Source organism: Hypanus sabinus, chromosome X2 (genome assembly GCF_030144855.1).
Source record: "Hypanus sabinus isolate sHypSab1 chromosome X2, sHypSab1.hap1, whole genome shotgun sequence".
NCBI classification, from domain to species: domain Eukaryota; kingdom Metazoa; phylum Chordata; class Chondrichthyes; order Myliobatiformes; family Dasyatidae; genus Hypanus; species Hypanus sabinus.
Genome location: NC_082739.1, coordinates 33,867,921 through 33,886,739, shown reverse-complemented (window position 1 = coordinate 33,886,739; position 18,819 = coordinate 33,867,921). Strand labels below are relative to the sequence as shown.

The window sequence follows — 18,819 nt, the reverse complement described above, 5'->3', positions numbered from 1 at the left end:
CTTACAGTCAGGGTGACCAATAAGCACACAAGCAAATAACTCTGTAACCCAAACTAAAATGTAACAATAAATGAACTTGAACTTCCCACCATTATCCCACAAAAGCATTTTATCACAATAACAGTAAACAGTGCTGCCACTAGGAATGGCTGTCGACCACCACCATCCCCCCCACCTCCGCTACATAACTATATGCTAACCAGTAATCAGAACATACTGATTCTCCATATGGTGAATAGCACTCTTTTTAACATTACTCTTGATACACCTATACTCAAATGGTACTCCAACGTGTCCCACCTTGCAGTGCCAACTCCTTTGTAAATCAGCTCTCACTGTGTGTTCATCTCACTAACCAGTGTGATCTGCAATGTTTCTTCTGTTAATTAGCACCCTGACCCCTTTACAAATCTGCACCATCCAGCATTAACTCTGTTGGTTTCTCTAATTATAATTAACTGCAATGGTTCTTTGACCAACTTGTACTAACTGTGATGCACCCTTCAATAAGCCCCACTTTCAGTGTGGTCTGCTTATTAACCAGAACTGAATACAGTGCTCCCACTACCAATCAATGATCACTGTGGTGCATCCTTATTAACCGGCAGTAACTAAAATGCTTGCATTGATGCTCCATTTATGTAACAGCCGTCCGTAAGACACTCCATTTCCTAACTAGCAATAACTCCAATGTTTACTTTTCTTAAACATTGCCCGCTTTAATTTTCCCTTTACTAACCAACACCAAAAGCAATGATCACTTTACTAATCCATGCTCAATCAGATGTTCCCTTGACCAGCCAGTACTAATTGAGATATTACCTTTACTGTCGAATGGGTTTTGAAGAGTTCCCATTTACATCCTAGTGTTCATTGTGGCCTCAGTTTACTAACCAGTTCTACATGAGATGCTCGATTACTAGGTAGTGTTCACCACAATATTTGCTTATGAGCTGTGATACTTTCTTTACTGGCTAATGCACAGTGGTTCTCTCTCAAGCAACTGCAGTGTTTCTCAAACAAACTGCTGCCGATTGACATACTCCCCTTGTTCACTAGCACCAAAGGGTTAGCACACAGTGTCCCTTTGTCCACTCTTTTAACGGACAGTGATGCACTCTTTCCTAACCAGTGCCCACAGAGATGCCATTTTGATTAACCAGCAGCAACGAAGAATTTCTGAGAAATATCGCTCCGCAAGACCCCCTTCGCTCATGGGCATTCACTGCAAAGCCCTATTTAATTAACCGGCACTTAAAGCATCTTCCCGGCACGACTGCACAAAATCTCCAGTGAGCTGCAGGTGTGCCTGGGCTGCGGCTGATAGGTCTACACCTGGCTCATTGCAGCACCTCCAGTCAGGTACCTGGGAGCAGATCAGGCGAAGGGATGAGCATTAAGTGCGATGCTTGTTAGTTTTATTTTTATTTAATTAGGAAGTCATAATCAGAGCAAACACAGCATATTTACAAAGTGCCTTGTCAAATTGGTCTCAACAGAACAGAGCAATAAATTACATAGAATCACAGACAGTCTACGGCACTGTCTGGAATCTGTTAACTACTGCTCGTATCATCTTGACTGAGGTGTGGGCTCCCATATAGACACCAGTTCACGTGGCCCCCGTACATAAAACCTACGCATGTACACAATCCCTCAAGGAAGGACTTCTGCCATCCTTATCCGCTGAACCTAAAATGGAAGGCCAGAGATACTGGTGTGAGCGACTCCTCAGTCAGGGGCATTTAGGGATGGCCAATGAATGGTGGCACGGACACTCACCCCTATCCTGTGAGCAGATGTAAAAGTGCGTTTGAAAATGCCTTCACTTACTGAGCACGGTCAGTCGTGCTGGCTGTGATCTCAGGGCGGCGTGTGTAGCCTGACACTCGTACACGGCGTCATCGATGAGCTGGGCTTTCTCGATGCGGAGGTTGAATTCCCCAGCTGCGTGGTCCCCCACGATGGAATAACGTGGGAAGCCTGCAAGAGAAAAGTAGCCAGCTCAGTGAAACTCTGTACACGGTCCCCCTGCCCTGGGAGTGGAGCAATCTGAATTTCATTCGTTCAAAAGCAGCAGAAACCCATCTGGTGCAGTGGAACTTACTGCTGTGTGGAGTGTGTGGCGTTGCCCATCATGAAGTGTTCCGTGGGTAGTATTGATCCTCACTCAGTACATAAGAGATTATGTGCAGCAAGCTCTAAACTCTAAATAGGACACACAAAATGCTGGTGGAACACAGCAGGCCAGGCAGCATCTGGAGGAAGAAGCACTGTCGACGTTTCGGGCCAAGACTCTTCCGAGGAAGGGTCTCGGCCTGAAACGTCAACAGCGCTTCTCCCTATAGATGCTGCCTGGCCTGCTGCGTTCCACCAGCATTTTGTGTGTGTTGTTTGAATTTCCAGCATCTGCAGATTTCCTCGTGTTAACTCTAAATAGGATTGGCTCAACAAAGTGATCACTTCATCAACTATATGGACGTTTGGTACTGTTTGACATGTTTATATTGCTAGACTACATGGAGCATAGAACATTAAAGCACAGAACAGGCCCTTCAGCCCATGGTGTTGTGCTAGCCTTTTAACCTCTCAGTTCAATCTAACTCTTCCTTCCTACAAAACATACGAGGTTATCATACGAGGAAAATTTGATGGCTCTGGGTCAGTACTCACTGGAATTTAGAAGGATAAGGGGGATCTCATGGAAACCTTTCGAATGTTGAATGGCCTGGACAGAGTAGATGTGGACAGGATGTTTCCCATGGTGGTGGAGTCTAGGACAAGAGGGCACAGCCACAGGATAGAGGAGTGCCCTTTCAAAACAGAGATGTGGAGATTTTTTTTAGCCAAAGGGTGGTGAATTTGTGGAATTTGTTGCCACATGCAGCTGGTCAAGTCAGCCAGGTCATTGGGTGTATTTAAGGCAGAGATTGGACATGCCATCAAAGGTTATACGGAGAAGGACAGGAACTGTGTTTGAGGAGGAGATTTAAACAAAAGATCAGCCATGATTGAATGGCAGAGCAGACTTGATGGGTCAGATGACCTAATTCTGCTCCTATGTCTTATGGTCTTACAACCTTCTATTTTTCTATCCTCTATTTTCCTACCTAAGAGTTTCTTAAATGTCCCTAATGTACTGTATCTACCTTCCCCCCACCCTTGGCACAGCATTCCACACACTTATCATTCTCTGTAAAAAAAAACTTACTTCTGATATTCCCCCCCCCCCCCCCTTTACTTTCCGCCAATCTCCCTAAGATTATGCCCCTCCGGATTAGCTTTAGTTTGATTCCCTTTGTTCCTGGTGATTCCCTCTGTCTCCTTGAGTCCAACTGGAGTGTTGACCCATTCCAACTTTGAGAATTTAACTTGTGAACTCCTGCTATTATCGCCCTTGCATGAAGAACTACTGTATGTACCATCTAACAGCCCTGTCTTCAATCCCACTCACCCCTTGCATTCCCTCTTCAAAATTTTACTGCATTACCTGCTGTCTAGGTTTGCCCCAGAGTCACTGAGAAATAAAGACTTCACTATCTACAATTCAGCAAGGAGATCTATTTTCCACTTTTTTGTTTGTTTTTCATAAATGTTTTGGAGATGGAGAAAGAGCTAAATGACTTCATCAAACACCATCTGATGGGGCAGTGATGAGTACATTAATTTTCTGGTTGGTGGGACGATACCCTTACCAGGTGACCAATGAGCTAAGAGTTTGTCAGAGGTGGGAGATCTAGGAACTGATCCTACTGGAACTGAAATTTCCACCTTTTCTACATTGTTTCCTTGAGCTTCAGTTAACGCCAGTGGGAATTTCAAATTGTATAAGACCTCTAACATTAAGCCTGTACTTTCCAGAGTTTGATAGAGTAAGAAGCAATCTCTTGAAGTGTACAAAATTCTTAACCAAGAGCCACACATTCAAAGTAAGAGTTCTAGTCAGAACAGAAATGGGGGGGGGGGGGGGGGTGCGGGTGGATTTGTTCACCCAGAGATCGGCAAAGATTTGGAATCGCCCATCAAAGAGTGTTGTGGAGGATTGGCCAATACTAATATTCTGCAGAGAGGTCACTTGTTTTTTTACATATTAAGGTGATCGATGTGTTAACATAGAACATATAACATAAAACAGTACATCCTAGTACAGCTTCTTCGCCCCATGATTTTGTGTTGACTGTTAACCTATTCCAAGATCAATCTAACTTTTCCCTGCTACATAGTTTTCCATCCTTGTGGCTATCGAAGGATCTCTTAAATATCCCTAATGCATCTGCTCTACAATTACCCCTGAAAGTGCACTCCATGCACTTACACTCCCTCTATAGAAAACCAACTCTGACATTACCCCTATACTTCCCTCCAATCACCTTAAAATTATGCCCTCTCGTAAAGGTAATTGCCACTCTGGGTAAAAAGCCACTGGCTGTTCACTCTGTCTATGCCTCTATCAAGTCACATCTCAACCTCTTTTGCTCTAAAGAGAGAAGCCCTAACTCCCTCAATCTTTCCTCATGTGACATGCTCTCTAAACCAGGTGAAGCATCCTGATAAACGTCATCTGCACTCTTTCTAAATCTTCCACATCCTTTCTGTAATGAGGCAACCAGGAATGAACACAATACGGTACTAGTATGGTCTAACTAGAGTTTTATAGAGCTCTGACATTAGCCCGTGGCTCTTGAACTCAATTCCTTGAGTAATAAGGGCAACACACAATATGCCTTCCTAAACACCCTATCAACTTGCCTAGTAAGTTTGAGGGATCTATAAGCATGGACCTGAAGATGTCTCTGCTCCTCCACACTGTTAAGCATCTTTCAATCATTCTTATACTCTACTTTTAAGATCAACCTTCCAACGTGAATCACTTCACACTTTTCTGGGTTGAACTCCATCTGCCACTTCTCAGCCCAGTTTTGCATCCTATCAATGTCCCTTTGTAACCTTAAACACTTTCCACAACACCGCCAATCTATGCATCATCTGCAAACTTATGATTCCACCCTTCCACTTCTTCATCTAAGTCTAAGTGTGGGAAAGTGAAAGATGGAAAGAGGTGAAAGATTGGCCCAAATCAGAAGCTGAATGGACTGAATGGCTTATACCTGCTTCTTTCTCTTATAATTAAATGTGCAGTATTTCCAGTTACCACTTTAACATTTGCTAAAATTCCACAATAGCTCAACAACTTGGTAGAACTATCTGCACCTGTACTTCAGAGAGATGTTCTGTGACCCTATTTGTGCTGAGCTGTTTGCTGTTGAATTGTTCCGCTGCTGGCCTGTAGAATGTATGAAGGTCAGAGTTTGCCATTGGCCTTGTTGTCAGCTCCTTACCTGGCAGCTGATTCTCGACTCCTAATCCAAGTCCATCCTTTGTCCACAGAATGATTCCGCGATAGCCTGCGACTGCACAGGACAGTGTGACTGGGTGACCAGCCACCACAACTCTATCCTCAGGCTGCTGGATGAATGAGGAGGCATGGCCTATGGGAAACAAAAAATAACTTGGCTTAAACTGAGCATTCATTTTACAATAATTGGAAACAAATTTAAAATAAAACTGAAAATGTTACAGCTACTCAATGCTACCTCTTGAGGGGAAAGTGCTTGCAGGCCTTTCCCCCTCAGGATAGGTGAGATGAGAACCAGAGGTCATAGGTGAAAGGTGAAGTACTTAAAGGGAATCTGAGGGGAAACTTCTTCACACAGAGAGTGGTGGAAGTGTGGACTGAGCTGCCAGCGAATGTGATACAGTAGGTGTGAGTTCAATTGTTATGTTTAGGAGAAGCTTGGGTAGATACTTAGATGGGAAGGGTATGAGGGTCTGTGTTCTGGTTGCAGATAGATGGGACTAGGCAGAAGACCGGACTGGCATGATCTAGATGGGCCAAAAGGCCTGAAAATGTGCTGTAGTGCCCTATGGCTTTATCACTTTGTGACACTATGACCCTTCATCCAAACAGGGGATCTTTCTCTCCCCTTTCCCCGAGGGACCAGTCAGAGGTGTATTGCACTGGGACGACATTAGGTCATGTGATGAAATCTCTGGAACCCTGGAGGTTTCATCACGTGACCATCCACCTACCTTTCCCATCAACCATCAATCCTTCTTCTGCCCTTCCTTTCCACATTACTGAGTACCAGAGTTATTCAGTATGGAAACAGTCCTTTCAGCTCAGCAAGTCCAATTGACTTTTTAATCCAAATGACTGACAGTGTAACAGGTTTTTCCTCTGCTTATGAAGTCATGAAAATAAGAAGCATATGATTTTAAAGAAAATAACATGTTTCAATGTTTTTTCCTGGATTGGTCACGGCAATAGTGAGAAATGAATCTTTAGTTTCAGCAGCCTTTAGGACAATATAAGGGGTAGTCACCCTGAACCTTAAGTATCTCTAGCCATTAATACTAATAGCCTATTGGACTGGCAGAAGGAGTTTTCCGTGAGAGCATTGCCATTTTTTCAGAATGAATAATGCTGAGAGAAGTGTGGTCCTGCAGGTCCCAAAGGATTCTCTCAGAATCACCAGGCTAACAAGCGATTCTGTAGATGCTAAAAATCTTGAGCAACACACAGAAAATACTGGGGGAACTCAGGAGCTCAGGCAGCATCTATGGAAGGAAGTGAACAGCTAATCTTTTGGGCTGAGATCCTCCATTGCAACTGGAGTCCCTAGTGTGTCCACATCTGAAAATGCTGATGTTGGTATTAAATACCAAAGGGGCATGGAGAAAGGGTAGTCACTGTTTGTGAGACTACGTGATTGTAGTGTTGTATCTTTCTCACACCTTTTGGATCCCAAGAACAGTCAAGAGCCGAATGAAAGCAAGACCTTGAAGCGGAAGAGTCATAGAATCATAGAGTAATACAGAAATGGGCCCTTCAGCCAACTACATCCATGCCAACCAAGATGCCCATTAAATTAGTCCAAAACTGCTTGCATTTGGTCCCACATCCCTCTAAAAATTTCCTGTCTATGTACCTATTCAAATGCTTTTAAAATGTTGTTACTACAAATGCCTCAACTATTTTCTCGGGCTACTTTGTCCACCTTCTGCATGAAGAAATTTCTCCTTAGAATTTCCCCTCTTACATTAAATCCATGCCGTCTAGTTTTTGATTTCCTGTCCCCGGGAAAAAGACTATGTGCAGTACCCTACCTATGTGCCTTGTGATTTTCTGCACCCTTATAATATCACACCTCAGTCTCCTATGCTCCAAGCCCGACCAACTTCTCACTATAACTCCGATCCCTAACGGGCAAGTTAAAGAAGGGCAGGCCAGATTGGATCTTGTAAAATGTAGCGAGTCAATAATGGTTCACAGCCTTTTCTCTGGCACCATTCATAATATGCCAAGGAATAAAGCAGTGTTTGAAAGTGGGGAATGAGAAAAAGCTAAAAGATTTTCAATTTAGATACGGTTGACATTATTGTGAGGAGAGGGAGTCTATACACTGTAAACAGGATTTTAATGCATGAAATAATGGAGGAAATATTTGGAGATAAATACAACTGTGGACAATAGGGAACCCAAAGAATTAAAAAGAGATAAATACAGAAAGGGGTACTGGTTTATTGATTTGTCCAAGTAACCTGCTCACGTGCACACATACACATTTGTACATTAACACTGATTGAGTCTAACTCAAGAGACAATAATTCATATATTCATGTTATCTGAGAGTGAGATATACTGTATGTGATGCTCCAATCGTTTCTCTCCATAACTTTAGTCAAACTTTCATTTCTGTCTGTAATGTCCCTTGTTCCAGTCTCCCCAAGATCTATCTGAACTGAACTGACTCAGACTGAGTTTTCTGTGTATTGGTAACTCAGCAGGGATATAATTGGACGCCCAATCTGCTGTAATTCTGCAGCCTAGCAAAGAATTTGATGACCTCTTCCAGAAGCACCCATCTCTTACTTGTTCCTAAATTACTTCTCTTTGACAATTCTCAGTGTGGAAATAAGCATGTGCTTGATACTATTTTGTGTTGTAAAGAGCGCAATAGAAATAAAAAAAATTGAAGACAACTATTTAAGATGATGCTTGTGAAAAGGCATGACATAAGAAAATGGATCTAAATTCAGATTGTCATGTCACTGGGTCCCATATATTTCACCTGATCCACTTGGAGTAGGTTGACTAAAAGTTATCAAATTGCCACTCACAATAATGAGTGTGTGTTCTTTAGAAAGATCATATTGCTTAGTTCCAGCTTTGTAAAGACTCTTCTTACACTAATTAGATGCTTTTTGGTTTTCCTTTATCTATTTATGTTGCATCGGTAACTGGTGTAATAACATCCATGCTGTTGTGAGACCTGGCACAATTCTGTATAGCACTTAAGGATGACCGTGTTCTATTAATGTTAGACTCAAGAGATTCTGCAGATGCTGGAAGTGTTGAGCAGCACACACAAAATGCTGGCGGAACTCAGCAGGTCAGGCAGTATCTATAGAGGGGAATAAATAGGCGATGATTCCAGAATAATAAGGTGGAGAGATGAGGAGAAGGAAGAGTACAAGCTGGCAGTTGATAGCTGAGACCAGATGGAGGGCAAAGGTGGGTGGGTGGTGGAGGAGGTATGAAGTAAGAAGCTGGGAGGTGATAGATGGAAGACATAAAGGGCTGAAGAAAAAATAACCTAAATGGAAAGGGCAGTTGGCTCTGGATTTTACCCCTTCCTTTCCAGTCCTTATGAAGAGTCTCAGCCTGAAACATCAACATTTTATTCGCTTCCATGGATACTGCCTGACCTGCTCAGTTCCTCCAGTATCTTTTGTGCGTCCCATTGTTGTCAGGTTTAGTGTATTCATGAATTACTTCTACCTTTTCTTTGATTGTTTGCAAAACATTTGCCTTTAGTTTTAGCAGATCCATAGATTTCTGTTCAATTGCACACCTGCTCGTTTTATGCTTTGTGCCTGTGTAGCTGCTAGAACACAAATAATGTTTGAAGATTTTCTTCAAAAGTACTTCCGGCAATTAATATATGATCCTCAGTGCATTGACACTTGTCCACTGTAGCTTAAACATACTTTGGTGATGAATTCACACCATATAGGGTAAAGTAAATGTGTACAGATTGTCAATTAGTACTGGCTTTGTTACTTCAATTTGAGATTGGTGCGAACTTTGGCTCCTCCCAGATCCTTGGTAAATCCTATTAAATAGGCTTTAGGATCCACTCATCATCTACTGTAATTACCACAGAGATGAGTACTGTCACTTGTGAGGTGATCCTGTCCACACTGACACCAACACTTGGCCACTCTGATTTGTCTTTACTGGAGCTCTTTTCCCTTCAAATTATCCATCATTTCTTCCACAGTGGAAATTTGATTCCACAGTGCATGCACGACAGGGAGACACTTCCAGCAGATTGGCTTTGTACCTGGCTAGACTTTGCCCCCATGTGGATATTATGGACCACTTCGGCACCCCTTCCTAACAACCTCCACTCTGAGCAGCTTTATCTAGCCCAACTCCAAATCTGAGCCGATCTTTGCCCAAAACTTGGTCAATTAGTATAATCAGTTACACTTACTGGTGCGTCTGTCTCCTGAATGTTGTGACAAACTAAACAATTCCTCTAACTTAAAGCCTTCAATATTTACTCTGAATATATCTTTAAGTTCATTGTATCTTTTGTCAGTGGCACTTGGCTGGATTTAGATACATGTCCTTGTCACAATGGAGCACCCTACAGTATGAACGCATTGTCCAGTCAATGATATGCTTCTGCAGAAGTTATTCAGATTTTGGCCATTGCTCTTGATGGTGAAACTGGTCAGTAGCCCAGTCCTCACTTTTCTCTGCTGCTTCTTACTGTGAAGAGTCAGAGAGTTGTAGAGCATGTAAATAGGCTTTTCAGTCTAAGGAATCTGCACCAAACATCAAGCACCCATTTACACTACTTCTACACTAATTGCATTTTGAAAGTTTCAGAAACAATTTCAGTAAGCTTCCTTCAATTCTTCCTATTATCATTTTGAGCAGACACATTCTAACTTGTCATATCAGGAAAGGTTGAGTGACCTGGGGCTTTTCTCTTTGGAGTGAAGAGGCATATAAGATTATTAGAGTCATCCGCAGTGTGAATAGCCAGCACCTTTTTTATCTCTAGGGTGGTAATGGCTAATACCAGAGGGCATACTTTTAAGGTGAATGGAGGAAATTTTAAAGGAGGTATCAGAGGCCGGTAGTTTACAGAGTTAAGGGTGAGTGGAACCCACTGCTGAGGATGGTCGTTAAGGCTGATAATAGGGATATTTAAGATAGGCACATGGATGAAAGACAAATTAACAGTTATGAGCGATGTTGGGAAGGGAAGCTTCCTGAGGTTTGGGAAGGCTTGGACTGATTGTAGAGTGGGTTAAAAGATTGGCACAACATCATGGGCCTAAGTGTTGTACTGTTTTATGTTCTACGTTCTATGTTACAATTGTCACAATTTAGTATGAAAGCATTTCCCGGAGTTCGATGTATGGACTGAAGATCTCCTGTATTTGGTTGTAGACACCAAGATAAATCTGACCCTGGGAATGATACTGGGTACGGGCAGTGAAAAGGAAGGAAATGTGTCCAGCTTTCTGACCAAGGGGACTGAACAACATGTGCTTTCTAGAGGAAGGAGGAAGGGGTAAACCACTGGCTCTAAAAAAAACACCCATATTTCTTCAGAGGCAGCAGATGACGAAACCTTGAGCAAAAAAAAAAATGAACGGCTGGAGGAACTCAATGGCTCAGGTACCATTTGTGGAGAGAAATGAGCAGTTGATATTTTGGGTCAATACCTTTCATCTAGACTGTTTACAGTTGTTACCCCAGTTGTTTACAATATATATTAATGATTTAGATGAGGGAATTAAATGCAGCATCTCCAAGTTTGTGGATGACACGAAGCTGAGCAGCGGTGTTAGCTGTGAGGAGGATGCTAAGAGGATGCAGGGTGACTTGGATAGGTTAGGTGAGTGGGCAAATTCATGGCAGATGCAATTTAATGTGGATAAATCTGAGGTTATCCGCTTTGGTTGCAAGAACAGGAAAACAGATTATTATCTGAATGGTGGCCAATTAGGAAAAGGGGAGGTGCAACGAGACCTGGGTGTCATTGTACACCAGTCATTGAAGGTGGGCATGCAGGTACAGCAGGCGGTGAAAAAGGCAAATGGTATGTTGGCATTCATAGCAAAAGGATTTGAGTACAGGAGCAGGGAGCTTCTACTGCAGTTGTACAAGGCCTTGGTGAGACCGCACCTAGAATATTGTGTGCAGTTTTGGTCCCCTAATCTGAGGAAAGACATTCTTGCCATAGAGGGAGTATAGAGAAGGTTCACCAGATTGATTCCTGGGATGGCAGGACTTACACATGAAGAAAGACTGGATCGACTAGGCTTATACTCACTGGAATTTAGAAGATTGAGGGGGGATCTTATCGAAACGTATAAAATTCTAAAGAGATTGGACAGGCCAGATGATTGTTTCCGATGTTGGGAAAGTTCAGAATGAAGGGTCACAGTTTAAGGATAAAGGGGAAGCCTTTTAGGAATGAGGAAAAACTTCTTCACACAGAGAGTGGTGAATCTGTGGAATTCTCTGCCACAGGAAACAGTTGAGGTTGATTCATTGGCTATATTTAAGAGGAAGTTAGATATGGTCCTTGTGGCTAAAGGGATCAGGGGGTATGGAGGGAAAGCAGGTACAGGGTTTTGAGTTGGATGATCAGCCATGATCATACTGAATGGCGGTGCAGGCTCGAAGGACCGAATGGCCCACTCCTGCACCTATTTTCTATGTTTCTATGTTTTATATATTTTATATAAAAATAAGAAACAACTAATGTTCCCCTATCTTTTTTTTTCTGAATTGTCCAGAGCATTAACTTTGGAGTTTACTCCTGAATGTAATAGAGCACACTTGGCAAATAGTGGTACTTCAAGTTTACGTTAATTGTCATAGACATACATCCAGGGAACAAAGAGCATGAAAGGATATGGGGAGAAGGCAGAAGATTTGGGCTGAGAGTGAATATGAATCAGCCATGATGAAATTGCGGAGCCGACTCGATGGGCAAAATGGCCTAATTTTGCTCATGTGTCTTATGGCCTTATACACAGGGTATAACCACCATGAAAATTGCATTTCCTTTCAAGTAGCAGCACTGTATATTATGAGACAAGGACAGATGCAAGTTAGCATAAATGAAAATTTCCATAAATTATATATCAGTTACAAGTATGCAAAACAAACAACACTATAAACATCATGACACTAGTGCAAGGCTTGTTCAAGAACTGCTCTACTTTGCAAGTGGGTAAATAACAGACCCTGAATTATATTTTCTGTTTCGTCATTCACTTACTGAGGATAATTTTATTCCATATCCACAGGTACAGGGGGTTGATTAGTCCTTTTAAACTTGTGTTGTGGGGATATCCTGCAAACACAGTGGCTTGTGTGAACCTGTCTATCGAAAGCCCCGCACATAACAAGCCTTATTTCAGTCTCTATCTTCAGTAAAACCCATTGCAAACACTTCCCCACAATGTCTTCCTTGTTATATAACCCTCTGTCAACTCTTCTTCCGGTGCATCTTTTCCTCAACAAACCTGGATTGGCTATTCCCCATTTCCCACCCTGCACCCAATGCAGAACTCTTGAACAAAGAAAAATGTTTGTCTGCAAACAACACGATCCCATGTAAACAAGAAAAGATCATGAATATACATTTCCTTTTTGCCTGGATTCACACTATCCCATTCTCCATTTCCCTGTCCTCAACAACTCATGATCAGCTTCTGCCCCCCGCCATCAGATTTTGAATGGTCCATGCATCCATGAAGACTACCTCACTATTTCTTTTTTTACACTACTTATTTATTTTATAATTCTATATCATTGAACTAACACAGTAATAATAAACCTGATTTGATTTACCAGGCCTGGTACAGAGGGCAAAATAAGAAGACTCCCCATTCTGGGAGCAACGATGGGTCTGTGCAGGGGCAATACCAGCTGAGGGCAGGAATAGAAGGATGTGCAATGCCACACAGCTGGCTGCAATTATCAGAAAGAGGCAAGAGAAAAGGCAACAGAGTTTACATGAGGGAAATGGAGAGAGAGAGAACAAGATAGAAGAAAATAAACTGCAGCCCAAACCATGAAGTCAAGAAAATCAATTTCATATTTTATTTACATTTTTATTGGACTCACTTGTCAGTTGCATTTATTTCAATGACACACAGAGCTGTTGGAAACAATTGCTCAGTGTGCTTTAGAATCACACATGCAGCCTGTAGGGAACAGGCATGGCACAGACCTGGGTTCCTGGCTCTGTCTATCCGCTATAGCATCATCGACACATGGCTTCAGCCATTGTAGATATGGAGCAGGCACCACGTCTCTTTACCCTTTAAAGTAGAGCATGCAACTGATCTCTTTGTGAAACTTTTTGTTATCTGTTAATTTTTTTTAAGGTGGCCGATGGTCAACTTTTTATTTGAAAACATTGAACTCCCTGAAGATTCATCATGTTCAAGGTATGAGGTGAATGGATTCACCACATTCAAGGAATGAGGTCAAAGGATTCACCACGTTTCATGTGTCAGGTCAATGGATTCACCACGTTCAAGGTGTGAGGTGAATTGATTCATCACGTTCAAGGTGTGAGGTCAACAGATTCTCCACGTTCAAGGTGTGAGGTCAACAGATTCACCACGTTCAAGGTGTGAGATGAATGGATTCTCCACCTTCAAGGTGAGAGGTCAACAGATTCACCACGTTCAAGGTGTGAGATGAATGGATTCTCCACCTTCAAGGTGAGAGGTCAATGGATTCACCACGTTCAAGGTGTAAGATGAATGGATTCTCCACGTTCAAGGTGTGAGGTGAAAGAATTCACCATGTTTGAAGAATGAAGTCAATGGATTCACCACGTTCAAGGTGAGAGGTCAACAGATTCACCACATTTGAAGAATGAGGTCAATGGATTCACTATGTTCAGCGTGCAAGGTGAATGGATTCACCACGTTCAGGGAATGTCAATGGATTCACCACGTTCAATGTGTGAGATGAATGGATTCTCCGTGCACAAGGTGAGAGATGAATAGATTCACCACATTCAAGGAATGAAGTTAATGGATTCACCACATTCAAGGTATGAGGTCAATAGATTGACCATTTTCAAGGTGAGAGGTCAATGGATTCACCACGTTTAAGATATGAGGTGAGTGGATTCACCATCTTCAAGGTGAGAGGTCAATGGATTCACCATGTTTAAGATATGAGGTGAGTGGATTCACCATCTTCAAGGTGAGAGGTCAATGGTTTTAACATGTTCATTGTGTGAGGTGAATAGATCCACCACATTTGAAGAATGCAGTCAATGGATTCACCACATTCAAGGAATGAGGTCAATGGATTCACCATGTTCAACATGTGTGAAGTCAAGATGAACGGATTCTCTACGTTCAAGGTGAGAAGTCAACGGATTCACCATGTTGACTGTGTGAAGTCAACGGATTCACCACGTTCAAGATGAGAGATCATTCACCACGTTCAAGGTATGAGGTCAATGGATGTCATTGTTGTAACAGTTACCCTAAAACCTGGTGTGCAGATGTTTTTGCTTATAATCTATATATGTGAGAGAATATGTGTGATGGTGCACACAATGGAATTTAGATCAGCATATACATTTGTTAGTATATGTGAAAACAAATCTGTGTATGGCTTCATGTACATTATATGTGAAAATGGGGTGTGTATGTGCATATGTATACTGCATGTGTTAATTGAATGCATGTTTGTGTTTATGTGTGTTTGTGTGTGTACATTTTCCTGTGTTTTGCACAACAGCATCAGTTCCTGTGTGTGTCTGTTTTGTGTATCTGTGTTTGTGTGCATACATGTATACACACACAAGTGTCTGTGAGAGTGTGAGTATGCATGTGCAAATGTCTTCACTTGAATTTATGCTGATGTGTGTTTATACATATTTTAAACAAAGTGTTTGAGTTCATGTGTTTTGTGTGTGTGTGTGTGTGTTTACACTGCTGCAGAAAATTGTGCAGTGCACATACAGTAACTATTCTCTAATGGAAACTTTGCTCCCAATCTGAACATAACTCTAAAAATGCTGACTGAAGAGATAAAAGTTTTTATAAAATGCACACCTTTTTGGCAGCAACCTAGCCTGTAAGTCCAGTGTTATATCCAACCCTGGCTCTCTTCTGATCACACCATCCCTCTCCCCACTCTGTAATGTTTTTGTCCTTGTTACATCTTTAGTGCAATGTTAATCCCTTCAACAAAAGCCAATGTTCTAACATCTTCCTGCAGAAAATTAAGCTATAATTAAAGATGCTTATCCTCTTTTCCAAAGCATTATAGAGGGAATCAAGGAACAATTCATTATATTAATAATTATAGTTGAAGTCACAGCCTGCAATTACTACAATTATTCATTCTGATTCCTTCTCTTTGTCCCCATTTCTTTATCAGCCATGCCCAGCTCCCTCTCTGGAGTCACTGTTGACTGCTGACTGGGACATCTGTGTAGGCGCTCTGATTTTTGCCCAGGCTTCCTGGCTTTGATGTCTGTCTTGATCAGTAAACTGCTGATCCTGGCTTTTCCCATGGAGAATCACAGAACAAGCATCAGGAGCAGGAATACTGGACTACCCTACCACCCTCACCACTGATTCCACCACAATTCCATTCCCCCTCCACCCTTTCTGCCAACCCATCTTGCACTCAGCATGGGCTTAACCCTCCCCATCACTGAGGAGGTACAAGGATCTGAACGCCCATTTTCAACATTTTGGGAACACTTTCTTCCTGCTACCATCAGATTTCTGAACTCTTGAACAATACCTCACTATTCCTCATTTGCACTATTTATTTAATTATATTTTAACCTATAGTGATTTTTTTCAGTCTTGCACTCTACTGCTGCCACAAAACCTCAAATTTCATGATATATTTCATCGGTAAGAAAGCTGATTCTAGTCCTGGGATAAGCTCTCTGTACACAGACCAGCAGGGGCAGCGGGGTGATGTAGGATATTTCTCTTTGGTCTGTTAACTGCTGCTTAAGCCTAGTTCATGTAACAACGCAGCTTATTTTTGGTGCTTGGCGGACATGGATTCCACCTGTCCAAAACCCTGAGTGCTTGAGTCTAAACCAGCCAATCATTGGAGGATATCGGGGTAGATATTACACCCAGACTCGGCCTTCTCTCTCTGGTGAATATAAATTAACTCTATGGTGGCGAGATAGCAAGGGTGAAACTCAGACCCATTTTATTGGTATGCTTGAGGAATGGTGCAAGTAGTTGTCCACATGTAAGTAAATAACTGGTTAACTATAAATAGTGCTACAGCAATATCAGACTGATAAATGGCAAAACCGTGATGGAAGTTCTACTTTGTATCCAAGAAACCAAAATCAAAGATGTTCTTCATTCTGAGAGGCTATGAGGTCAAGCAGAATCCATGACGACAGTTTCAAAAGCCAATAGAAAGGGATTTCACATAAACAGGGTGGGACTGTTATTGGTATTACAGAGACCACTGAGTTCAGTGGGATACTGGCACCTCCAGCAAGTATTGGTCCAGTGGTAGGACAACACAGGTTCCCCAGAATTTTGTTGAGATGTAAGAGCCATGTTTGAGGAAAAGGTAGGGGCAAGTTAGTAGGTTAAAGAGCCATAGAGAGCCACGGAGTTGCACTGCAAAGAAACTAGTCCCATTTGGCTGCATTAGGTTTGTATCTTTACTTGTCTTGCAGATGTAAGTACATGTCAAGATATCTTTTAAACCCAGCAACTGTATCTGTTTCCGTTACCTCCTCTGGCAGCATGTTCCGGATATCCAGTACTGTCTGTGCAAAATATTTCCCCTCAAGTCTCCTTGAAACCGCCTTCCTCTCATGGAGTCATGGAGTCATAGAGTAGTACAGCACCGAAACAGGCTCCTCAGCCCACCTAGTCCATGCCGAACCATTTGAACTGTCCGGTCCCATTGATGTGCACAAGGATTACTGCCCTTCATATCATCCAAATCTCTCTTAAATGTTGAAATCGAGCTCACATGCACCACTTGCACTGGCTGCTCATTCCACACTCACACCACCCTCTGTGAAGATGTTTCCCCTCATGTTCCCTTTAAATTTTTCACCTTTCACCCTTAACCCATGACCTCCAGTTGAAGCCCCACTCAACCTCCATGGAAAAAGGCATGCTTGGATTTACCCTATCTATGCCCCTCATAATTTTGAATACCTCTATCAAATCTTCCCTCAATCTCTATGTTCCAAGGAATAAAGTCTTAACTTGTTCAATCACACCGTATAACTCAGGTCCTCCAGTCCCTGAAACATCCTTGTAAATTTTCTGCGTACACTTTCAAGCTTACTTACATCTTTCCTGTAGGTAGGTGAGCAAAACTGCACAGAGTACTCCAAATTAGGCCTCACTAACATAACGTCTTGTACAATTTCAACATAACATCCCATCTCCTGAACTCAATACTTTGATTTATGAAGGGCAATGTGACAAAAGCTTTCTTCACGATCTTATTCTTCTGTGCTGCCACTTTCAAAGAATTATGGGCCTGTATGGGCCTCAGATCATCTTGTTCTACCACACTCCTCAGTGCCCTACCGTTCACTGTGTAAGACCTTCTTTGGTTGGTTCTACCAAAATGTAACACCTAGTATTTGCTTGCATTGAATTCTTTCTGCCATTTTTCAGTCCTTTTATCTAGCTGATCCAGATCCTGTTGCAAGCACTGTTATCCTTCCTCACTGTCCACTACACCCCAAATCTTGGTGTTATCTGTAAATCTGCTGATCCAGTTAACTACATTATCATCCAGTTCATTGATAACAAACAACAATGGACCCAGAATGGATCCCTGTGGCACTCCACTAGTCACAGGCCTCCAGTCAGAGAGGCAACCACCTACTACCACTCTCTGGCTTCTCCCACAAAGCGAATATCTTAACTCCATGCCCTCCTCTTTTTTTTGATACCCCAACCAATATGTCTGTTGCCATAACAATAGTCCTCCAATCCAGTTAACATCCCAGTGAATCTTCTCTACAGTGCAACAATATCCTTACTATAGTGTAGTGACTAGAATGACACACAATGCTCCAAGTGCAGTCTAACCTGTGTTTTATAAAGTTCCAAAATTTTTTGTATATTCTATGCACCAATCTATGAAGGAAGCATGTCAATATGCTTTCTTCATTAATCTATCTATTGCTATTTATTTATTTGCTTATTTAGAGGTACAGTGTGGAACAGGCCCTTCTGAACCAACAAGTTGCACTGCCCAGCAACCCACCTATTTGACACAGGACAATTTATAATGACCAATTGACCTACTAACCAGTATGTCCTTGGACTGTGAGCGCCCAGAGGAAACCCACACAGTCACAGGGAGAACCTACAAGCCCCTTACAGACAGTGCCTGAATTGAACTCTGAACTCTGGCACCCTGAGCTATAATAGTGTTGCTACTGTGCCAGTTTCAAAGAATTATGGGCTTGAACCCCACAGACCTCCATTCTTGAACATTATTTAGCCCCACCAGGTACCAGTTACTGAATATATGTTACCACAAAGTACATGACCTCGCGTTTGTCAGGATTTTATTCCATCAGCCAATGCTCGGCCCAATTTTCTATCAAGCTGCTGCAACCTTTGACCACCTTCATTGTCATCCACAACACCACTAGCCTTTGTGTTATCTGCAAACTTACTGATCATATCACATCCAGGTTGTTAATGTATACC

At 42.2% G+C, this 18,819-nt stretch overlaps 1 protein-coding gene across 2 annotated transcripts in view; it reads right to left on the bottom strand.

The window, feature by feature from the left end:
- The window catches only part of kirrel3a (kirre like nephrin family adhesion molecule 3a), a 693,875-nt gene that overhangs the window by 297,944 nt on the left and 377,112 nt on the right, over positions 1 to 18,819 (bottom strand). For both annotated transcript variants that reach the window (XM_059957202.1, XM_059957203.1), the window contains exons 2-3: positions 5,340 to 5,489; positions 1,834 to 1,983 (exon numbers count right to left, since the gene is read on the bottom strand). In XM_059957202.1, the coding sequence (XP_059813185.1) occupies positions 1,834 to 1,983; positions 5,340 to 5,489 (300 nt within the window). The remainder of the gene's footprint in view (positions 1 to 1,833; positions 1,984 to 5,339; positions 5,490 to 18,819) is intronic.